The 10334-nt window shown below is 52.9% G+C and overlaps 1 protein-coding gene across 1 annotated transcript in view; it reads left to right on the plus strand.

Annotated features, from left to right (window-relative positions):
* The window catches only part of KANSL3 (KAT8 regulatory NSL complex subunit 3), a gene marked incomplete at both ends in the record, with an annotated part of 15609 nt that extends 6851 nt beyond the window's left edge, over positions 1–8758 (plus strand). The window contains 7 exons of the mRNA XM_009079276.1: positions 720–797; positions 3208–3399; positions 4984–5068; positions 6084–6232; positions 6944–7056; positions 7594–7813; positions 8625–8758. Of these exons, the coding sequence (XP_009077524.1) occupies positions 720–797; positions 3208–3399; positions 4984–5068; positions 6084–6232; positions 6944–7056; positions 7594–7813; positions 8625–8758 (971 nt within the window). The remainder of the gene's footprint in view (positions 1–719; positions 798–3207; positions 3400–4983; positions 5069–6083; positions 6233–6943; positions 7057–7593; positions 7814–8624) is intronic.
* Between the last annotated feature and the right edge of the window lie 1576 nt (positions 8759–10334).

The following is a 10334-nucleotide window of genomic DNA, read 5'->3' on the forward strand; positions in this document are numbered from 1 at the left end:
CTGGCAAATACCAGCAGCACCTGGGGAATAGTTCTCCATCCTCCCTTCTCTCCTTATTCCTTTGCTCAAGGCAGACCTGAACAGGCTCCTTGTTGTCTCCTGCAGCAGTGACCCTCCACAGCCTCTCTCTGACTCAGGAAGAGGCTCCAGGGGGAAGCTGAAGCTTGGACCTCCCTTAATTTCTCAGACCACGGACTAAAGGATTGTATTCCTTTGCTGTAGCCGAGGGAAGCAGTTTCCAGGTAGCACACAGGAGGCAGGAGGAGGTTTTTTTTGGGGTCTTTTTGAGTGTTTGGCTGTGTGGTGGCCACACCTGGTTTTGTCAGGAGTGCTGCTGCCATGTGGTTCCTGTCTGGAGCTGCTCAGGGATTTGCTGGCTCACGTCTCCCACTGCTCTCAGCTTCCTGGTGCAACTCAGCCAAGCTCAGCCACACTGTCCCAGCTCTTATTCCTGGGGCTCCAGACCATTTCCCAGTGACTGGAGAGGTCTCTGCTGGGACGAGCTGTCGGTGCATGGTGGGATGATGCCCCTTGCAGTGTTGGATGAGAGGAGGTGGCTGTGTCTCCGTTGTGCCCCGTGGCTGGATGAGTTGTGTCTGGAGCACTCTGCCTGCTCCAAGGTCTCTGTCTGTGGGTCGCAGTGGTGTCCCCAGAGCTCCCTGTCCTGCCCCCACCCCGAGCCAGGCTGTGATACTGTAATTCTCTCTGATTCATTTCAGCTCAGTTTGCTGCTTTTCTGAAACAAAACATGCTGGTGAGGAAAGCTCTTCCTCCTGGCACCTCTTCATGTCTCTTTGGTGAGTATCTCCTCACTTCCCTCTCTCTCTCTCTCTCTCTCTCTCTCTGTCTCCCTCCTTCTCTCTGTCTCTGCTGCCTTCTTCCATCGTCTTCCTCTTCCCTTGCATTGGTTTGGGGATGTGGCCCAACGTGTCCCCTTGTCCCCCTGCTTTTTGCTTCCTCACTACTGATACTGAAGCTAAAGCCAAGGCAACCACTTGCTCCCTGAGAGCTTGGACTTTTCCTGAGCTCTTCCCCATTCCCAGAGGCTAAGGGAAGCTTGTGGAGCCTCATAGCCTGGCAGACTGTTTTGCTGTGATGGACTAAAGCTTTGTGTGGACATGAGTTTAACCCTTTCCTGTGCTGGGGGTGAGAAGGGGATGTGGACAGAGACTGTGTGTGTTGGTGGAGCGTCCCAAACACGCGGGAGAGAAGCAAGTGACTTGGAAGGGGCAGAGCAGAGAGGTCAGGGAGAGGGGTGGCTGTGGGAAGCTGTGATGGAACAGGCAGAGGGATGCTGTCTGGACCAGGAGACTCGTGGAGGTGAGCAGGCTGTAGTCCTGTGGTCTCTTGAGCACACAGAGAGGTGACTGTGCCATGCTCTGAGGGTTTGGGTCGAGGGGTGAGACCTATGGTATCCAAAGATGTCTTTTGCCATCTTGAATGACAGTGACACTGTGGATCTGGGGTTAGGAGAGGGAGAAAAGTTGCAATCCAAGGCTTTGGGGTGGTGCTGTCACATGAGCTGTTGGACTCTGTTCTCTGCTGGGCTGACCCTGTAGTGCTGAGGGGGTTGCTGTGGGTGAGAACTGTTTCTGCAACACCCCCAGTGCTGCTGCCTTCACCCCCTCGATGGTGCTAACAACCCCTGAGCCAGGTCCTATCCCACACTGGTGGGTTTCAAGGTTTATTTTCCTCTTGAGCCTTGTTTGAAGGTTTCTTTGTCCCTTGAGCCTTGCTCTGTGCTGTGCAGTGAGGGTAGGAGCACATTTGGAGCCCTGCAAGAGGATTCCCAGCAGCTGTTTCCCTGCTGGTGGGGAGATGTGGAGAGCCTGGGCTGCCTGTTGATCACCTCAGAAGCCTGTTAAGATCTCTGGGAGTGGGATGCTTCCTCAGAACCCTCAGCCAGCCCCTCATGGTTCCCCTCAAGGAATGGGGACACCAAGGGACGTTGGGTCACTGCTTGCCGATACTTTGAGGGACACCTGGCACCTGTGCATGTGCCAGCTCACTGTCCTGCTTGGCTGGTGGCCCTTGGGGTGGGGGCTGTGGTGCCTGCAGCCTGTGCACACCTCTGGGGGCTCTCCAGGTGCTGCTTTGGACTGTGCATGTGTGCAGGTTGGGGGAGGCATGGGAGTGTGGCACAAGTCTGGCTATGGAGAGCAGGACAGCGAGCTTGGCACTTGTCTTGGGGACCAGAGCAGCCTCAAAATGTTTGGAGTCACCTGAAACGTAGGGATTTGGCTGCAGTCCCACAGTTCTGAGGTGTGTTGGTGGCACAGAGAGTGTATGCACACACACACATCTGTGTTGATTTTATGTGGCTGTATCTGGATGTTTATAAATAAGAAGGGATGTACATCTTGGCAATTGGGCTTGGATGCCCAGGTCTGTCAGTAATGAGGGAATTCTCAGCGTGTCAGGCTGGGGCTGGACAATCCTACACCAGCAGTGGATGGGCAGGATCTGGCAGCCCATGGCCATCCCAGTGGCACTTGTGGGTCCTCTGTGCTGCTTTGGATCACCCTGGCCTTGGGAAGCTTCTGCTCTGGGCAGGATGAAGTGGATCTGTTGGATCAAGGACATTGGTGTGGAAGGAAATCTCGGCTCGTGGTTTATCTCTCCAGTGTGGAGTTTTTTGGGCTTGGCTTTGCTGCAGCACCTTTTTGCTCACAACTGCTTTGCTTGGTGACTCTCAGAAATCTGCCCAGCTCAGGGAGGGCTGGATAGGAGCCCTGGAAAGGCTGTACTGAGCAGCAGGTGAGCAGAGAGCTTTGCTGTGAAGGAGGATCAGGTGGGCTGAGCTCTAATCCTGCACGTCTACACCGGCTCTGCAAGTCCTCACCCTCCTCCCCTCTCCTGGAAATTAGGGATATTGGAGGGGCCTGATGAAAGTGAAGTGAAAAGGGTTTATGTGGAGATGTGATAGCACTGGAGACATCCATTTTTCCTTGCTGTAGAGGCAGGACAGATTTCCATCCCATCCTGCCTTAGGCTGTGAGGAGATCAAGCGAAGTCCTCAGCGTAGGGCAGACAGTGCAGGTGGAAAGGAGCAGTGTGGGTTCCTGGTGCATGGGAGATGGGCAAGGCTGGCATGGAGGGAGCTGTGGAAGTGTGCATGGGCATGTGTCCCTTCTCTGCACAGTGGAGCAGTGCTGACCTCCAGGGCTCGGCCGTGCGCGTTCAAAGAGCTCCTTCTGTGTCCCCCAGTTCCAGTCTCCTCGGAGCACTCGGAAGGGGCTGAGAAAGATGATGTCCGTGTGCAGCTGAAGAGGCATCAGACCCCCAGCCCGACCCAGTGCACCAAATCCTCCAAACGAGCCAAAATCAAGGTGACCATTGTCTCCCACGGAGATGCTGCTGGCGTGGGGACCGGAGCACCGCTCACCACCCAGGCAGAAAGTGAGTCGTGACTGCTCAGCTGCTGCTTCACCACAGAGCACGGGGCCCTGCTGCCCTGGGGCACACGTGGGGAGGGGAGGGAGCTCTGGTTTGATTAGCTGGCAGTGCTACTTTTGGAGGAGTTAGCTGCAGGAAACAGGGAGAGGCTCGAGGTGTGAGTGGCTCGGGGGTAGCTGGGGAAGTGTGGCACACAGGGGCCTGTTCTCCATAGCTCCAGCAAAGAGCTTGGCCGCAGCCTTGAGGTGAATTATGCACCTTCCTCTGGCCTTCCACCTTCTTCTGGCCTTCCACCTGCCTCTGAGGCCTGGGAGCAGGATGCTGGTCCTGGAGGACCCCTTGCTCCACGTAGGTCGCGCTCGTCTCCGGTTCTCCTGCTGCTCTCGCCTGGAACACGCTCCGCGATGTTCCTCCCTCTGGAAGATCTCTGTGTGTTGAGACCTCCTGCTCCTGTGGAGTTCCTCACTCTGCTGATGCCCCTCAGGCACAGCACACGTTTGATACACACGTAAACAAATTCCAGCTCTCTCCTGCCGCTGCCTCCGGGAAAACTCATCGTAACGTGCGTGTCCAAGAAGAGGTGATGTGCTCCATCTTCTTCCCTTGGAGCCTTTGCAAGAGAGGCTCAAAGCTTTGGCTGCTGTTCCCCATGTCCCTGAAGGATGTTGCCTTGCTCCTGGCCAGGCTGGAGTGTGTGTCTCCCTCTTGCCAGAGCCCAGACACGTAGAGCTTTGCTGGTTACCAGTGTTGGCTGCTGCAGCACAGAACTGGAGGGTCAATGTTTCCATTCCCCTCAGAAATCAGAGGGTTTCAAAGCTGACAGTTAATTCTGCTCCTCCCAAAACTCCTCTGTTAACTTCCCAGCTCTGTTTGGAGCTGTGGCAGTGAATAATGCACATCCTTGTCAAAGGTTACAATTCTCTCTTGAGACAGCTTTGAAAATCTCTGGGTTCTGGAATCTTTTTCTTTTTCTTTTTTAATTTTCCCAACTTTACTTCTTTTCACAGAAAGGAAATGAATTGCAGAAGTAAACACGATCCAAAACAAGAATTCCCTCCTACCGGGTGCGAGCAGGAGGAATTGCACAAGACAAACACTGTTGTATCCCAAAACGCTGCAATAAACTCGTGTCCTGACTCGTCTCATCCCTGTGTATTTTGTAAAAATGTCTTGAACTAAGGAATGCTCCCAAAATCCAGCACTGGCACTAACCTGATCCCAGCAATCCCTCGCGGCGCTTCAGCCGTGATGGGCTAGGAGGGGATTGTAGTGGAGAGAACCTTAGGAGAGAGATGTGCTGCTGGTTTGGTGCTGAGGGGCTGAGATTCCTTACAGATTTTGGAAGCTGATTCCTTCAGTGTTGGCTGTTGTATCCCTCCCACGCCGCAGCGTTCTGGGTTTAACTGGACTTTGCTCCGCTCTCCCGTAGCGTGGTGACCGTGTTTCCTGGAGAAGATGCTTTGGGAGCAGGATGAGCCTGCAGCGCCCTGTCTGTGGGTACTTGTGTGAGAGAGGGGAATCCCTAAAGAATTCCCTAAGGCCTCGTGGGGGAGAGAGAGTGAGGATTTGTCCTTTTTTCTCTTGCAGTGGTCGCTGGGAAGCCTGTGCCCGTGGCCGTGGGGCAATCCGTGGCGGGCGCCAAGGAGCTGTCGGGGCTGCTTACCACCCCCAAGTGAGTGGGACTGGGGGTTTGCAAACTGAGGGTATTTCTGTGGCAGGAAATGCCACAATGGGGTGATTCCTGCACGTGGAGCTTCCTGGTGTCTTGCTTCAGGAGTTTTCTGATGTGTGGGAGGCTCATGGGCTCCTGAAAACTCCTTGGCGAGCAAGAGTGGAGCCTGGGGATGGCAGAAATGGGCATAAGGAGGAGGTATTTTGGCTGTTGGGGTGTATTTTATGTAGTTTCCCAAATTGCAGTTTGCTTCTCTGTGTCTTCTGAATGTGGCAGAAATTTGGTGTTGTCATTAATCCTTCCCTTCATTCCCTCTGACAGGCAAATACTTTTTTCCCAAAGAAAGAAACCTCAAAGTGGCTCATGAAGGTGATTGACTGGCTGTAGGGGTTTCTCTTGGGGGATGAATCTCTTGTTGGCACCTCTGTTTTCCCTTCTAATTCAAACCAAGCTTTGGGGAACTGATCTTTGGAGAACTCTGACTGATGTTGTTGTCCAGAGAAACTGTGGCTGCTCCATCCCTGGGAGTGTTCCAGACCAGGTTGGACAGGGTTTGGAGCAACCTGGGTTAGTGGAAGGTGTCCCTGCCCATGGCAGGAGGTGGGACTGGATGGTCTCTAAGGTCCCTTCCCACCCAAACCATTCCAGGATTCTGTGATGTGGGAGAGGAGAGGAAGAAGAGCTGTGTTAAACAGACAGTAGGTTTTTGACAGGAGAAGAGTCACTGCAAGGTTGATGGCTGTTGAGTTGGGTGACAGCCCTTGCAGCACCACACATAACCACCTCACTTCCAGTGTGGGAACACACAGATTTTGCTGTAGCTGCTGCAGTGGACACACGGAAACATCACTTGGGTTTACTGGTTTTAAAGGCCTTTTCCTTTGTGTTTTTGTAGCTCAGCACCTTCCAGGAGTCCTGCTGGGTTGGTTACACCGGTGACAACTCACTGGCGAAGGCCTCTCACAGTGCCCTGTGTAGTTTCTCACTAACTGGAGCCTTTCTGCTCTCCTTTCAGGCTGAGTTCAGCAGCAGAAGCCTCACTGAGCCCCACTGCAGCTGTGATCCCCAGCAGCACCACACCCAGTGCCTTCCATGCCCTGCAGAGCAGACTGGTGGGCAGCAGCACCCACTGCCTGCAGGCCCAGCCAGCCAGTACCCTCCAAGGTACCTGCCTCCCCATGTCTCTCTTGTGAAGGTAAAAGGTAAACCAGGTTCAAAATCATTTGGTGGAGCCTCTTTCTTGCATTCCCTGGTGGCTTTGTGGGTCTGGCTGAGGCAGGATTGGTGGTGCTTTGCTGATGGCAGTGGGATGCACCTGGTGATGGTGTCACTGATGTGTCATGATGCCTTGAGACACCAAACCCAACCTCTTCTTGCCTCCTGGGTTTCACAGGTAACCTTGTCTGTAGCTGCAGCAGGGAGGTGAAGCTGTGTCAGGGGCATTTAGGTTGGATATGAGGGAAGAGTTCTTCCCTCAGAGGTTTGTTGGGCACTGGAACAGGGTTAGGTTGGATATCTGGACAAGGTTCTTCTCCCAGAGGTGTTTGGGCACTGAACAGCTCCCAGGGCAGTGGGCTCAGCCCCAAGCCTGACAGAACTCCAGGAGTGTTTGGCCAATGCTGTCAGGCACAGGGTGGGATTTTGGGGTGTCTTGTGCAGCACCAGGATTTGAACTGGATGATCCTCCTGATTCCTTTCCAGCTCAGGTTATTCCATGGTTGTGAAACATGCTGCAATGTGTGTGGAGAGCAGCTGGGAGGATCCCCACCCACCTCAGGATGCTGCTCATTGCTTTCCAGCCATGGGACAAACCTGGAATCTCATGCTGGTGAATTCTCTAAGCTTGATTTTATTCTTTCCTGGTTCTTTTTTTAGGAGCAGCATCTGCCAGCAGCCTGCTGCAAGGGCTGAGCTTCAGCCTGCAGGACATTGGGACCAAGGCATCGACCCTTCCTGCCAGTGTGGCTGCTGCTGGGACACCTGCCCAGGTATGGAGCCACCAGAGATCCTCCTTGGGAGGGAACCTGTGTGGGGGAGGAAGTGGTAGGAGTCAGAAGGAAGCTGGATAAAGCCCTGTTTGCTCCTGGAGCAGAAGGGATGAGAGATGGGGCTCAGTGTTCCCTTGAGTGGCAGGAGGTCTAGGAAGCAGCACTGTGGGAAGGTGTTTTTGGACAGCCACCTAGAAAGTGCCAAGTTGGATTTAGAGGGATTAACAATCTTTCTCCTTGTTTTTTTGGGAAAACACACATCTGTGACCTCTCAGGCAGTACTCTTCATCCCTTCAGTTTGAGGTGACCTCATGAGTAGCTTCATTAGAAGTGGAGTCAGTTCCTCCCAGTCATGGTTTCAGGTTGAAATGAGGATGTGCACACTGGAAGGGGCAAGTTTACTGGAATTCAGACCTGCCTGTGGCCAAGGAGGAAGTGTGGAAACTCTGATCTCTGGCTTTAATGAGAGGGAGAGGCTGTGCCATCCCAGCATCCCCTTTCCTTCCAGGTACTCAGTGCTTCTGCTTCTCCTTGCAGAGCTCAGCTGTGAAGACTCCCACACCCCTCCAGAACCTGAGTGCCATCACCACGGACACCGGCACTATCGTCCGCACCATCCCAGTTGCCACCTCCCTGTCCCTGGGAGCTTCAGCCACTGGGAAACCCACGGCCATCCACCAGCTGCTGACTAATGGGGGGCTGGCAAAGCTGGCCAGCAGTCTCCCTGGACTGGCTCAGATCTCCAACCAAGCAGCAGGTGAGGGAGAAGGAGAGCAGGATGTGGAGAGCTTACGAGCAGGGAAGACACAAAACACTCAATATGAGGTTCTGCAAAAGGCTTCAACCTTTATTATTAGCTCAGTCCTCCTTTTATACAGTGCATGAATAACTATGCTTATTGTTCTCTGTACCATTACCTAAACCCTAAAAGTTACATTTGTATACTTTCTTAGCTTGCAGGACAACTATACTTATTATTCACTTTAGCATTACCTAAGCTCTACAGGTTACATTTATATACTATGTCTGCTTGCAGCTGCAGCTGTGAAGAAGTCTTCTTTGTTCTCTGGAGAATCCTTCTTTGTTTTCTGAAGAAGTCTTCTTTGTTTTCCCGGGATAGTTCATCCTTGGGTTTGCAACATTGCTGAGCTTTCCCAGATAGCTTGTCCTTTGGCTGCAACATTATGCTGCAAAAATAACTTCTAAGGCTGAGAAGCTAAATGCCTGAGGCCTACTTCTTAGTTTTATGCTCAAAGCTCCCATAAGCCTTTGCTCAACTCTTGCTCCTGTTTGCCTAGTAGGGGGCTCCTTGCTGACACAGCACCTCCATGGAAGTATGTCCTTGCTCTGTTAGCTATTCTCCAACAGCAGGAAGGTGATGCAGGTGCCTGGAGCATCCTATCCCTCCTAGACTATTGTTTCCAGAGCTCCTAAGGACAGCCACATGTGCTGGTGGTTTCTGAGCAGGTGGCTTCTGATGGGAAGAAGTTTCTGGTGCACCCCAAGGTGGTGACTCTGGTCTGTGCACTCCCCATGTCTCAGGGATATCTTGCTTGTGTGTTCTCCAGGCTTGAAGGCCCCGACGACCATCACGGTGACGCTGCGTGGGCAGCCGAGCCGCGTGGGCACGCTGAGCCAAGCAGCCATGGGCACAGTGCAGCCCCAGCTGGAGGAGCAGCCAATGCAGACACAGGGCCCTCAGGTAAGTCTGGGCATCTTTTCCCTAGAGAACATGTCCACTGCTGCTCACCTGAGCTGTTCCTGACCATCATGAGCAGGTGGAAAGTGTTGTTGGTCACATCTCTCTTGGGTGTGCTGAGCTATGTTGGTTTGCTGAGGCTGCACACAACGGATGGTGGTAGAGAAGACCTTAAATATGATCCAGTCCCACTCCCAATTCCATGGACAGGGACACCTCCCACTAGCCCAGGATGCTCCAACCCCATCCAACCTGGCCTGGAACACTCCCAGGGATGGAGCAGCCACAGCTGCTCTGGGCAACCTGTGCCAGAGCCTCAGCACCTCACAGGGAGGAATTCCTTCCCAGTATCCCATCTATCCCTGCCCTCTGGCAGTTTAAACTGATAACACACTAGTATTGCACCAAGGCAATCTCCAGCTGGACTTGGAAATCTGACATCAGCATGGGAATTGTTCCTGCATCTCTAGGTTTTCTTGGCAGTAATGGATTGTGGTGGGAGGAGGGAAACTGCTTGTAGGGTGTCTCTCCCCTGCCTGTTCAGGCAGCAGAGTGGGTTGGCCACGCTGTCTGGAGCTGTATTCTTCTTAGGAATGCTGCTTCTGTCAGCTGCCCTGAGGTGGGGCTGTGGATGTTGGGAAAACTCTGCTTGGCAGGGTTGCTTTGTTGTGGTGGTATTTGTTTTTATTCTCTTGCACATGGTTTTCCTACTTCTCATCACATTAACATGGGTCCCAGGCAGGTAAACTGCTGAGGGAGAGGCAGAGCCATCTTCCCTTTGCATCATCATGGAATCCCAGGATGGTTTGGGTTGGAAGAGACCTTAAAGGTGTCTCATTCCAACTCCCTTCCATAGGAATGTGTGGAGATCTGTAGCTTTGCTCCCTGTGGCTGTGCCCCCTTCCATAGGAGTACGTGGAGCTCTGTAGCTTTGCTCCCTGTGGCTGTGCTGCCTCGAGCTGTGAGCAGCATCTGCTCCCTGCTGCTGCCTGCAGGGGCTGGTGGAGGGGCTGAAAGCCCTGGAATATATTTAGGGAGGCATTATCCTGTGGGTGAAATCTTTGGATGGAAGTTGGGTAAGTATTAACAGCAGCAGCCACAAATCCTTAATTTGTCCTGTGTCTTTTGAAAGCTGATGTTGCATATGTTGTTGCTGGGAGTTTACTGGAATTTAGGCTGGAATTAGAGTCCTGCTTTACTGCTGGTTAAATCTCAGGTTTGGGAGCATCCACATCCTTCTTCCTTTGGCTTTTCTGAGTGTCTTTGTGGCTGAGCTCAGAACCCTGAGCTAGTGACCCTCAGTGCAGATCCCACCTGAGCACTAAGTGAGTCACTTTTGTTGGTCTGAAACTCCTCATCCATGTTGGAAGCAGCTTTTGTGCTCCTCAATAAACCATCAGAGCTGTTGTGCTTTCCTTCATGTCCTTCTTACCTCAGAGAGACTCTGAATCCCCAGCAGGAGTGACGTGAAGCTTGGTACAGATGACTCCAGGGTGAGGAAGGAGTTCAGCTAGGGGTTAATTTTTTTGGGGCCTGTGGCACTTGGAACTGGATATTGGATCCTGTGCTGTGACTTTTC

The sequence above is a fragment of the Acanthisitta chloris genome, unplaced genomic scaffold (genome assembly GCF_000695815.1).
Source record: "Acanthisitta chloris isolate BGI_N310 unplaced genomic scaffold, ASM69581v1 scaffold9947, whole genome shotgun sequence".
NCBI lineage: Eukaryota > Metazoa > Chordata > Aves > Passeriformes > Acanthisittidae > Acanthisitta > Acanthisitta chloris.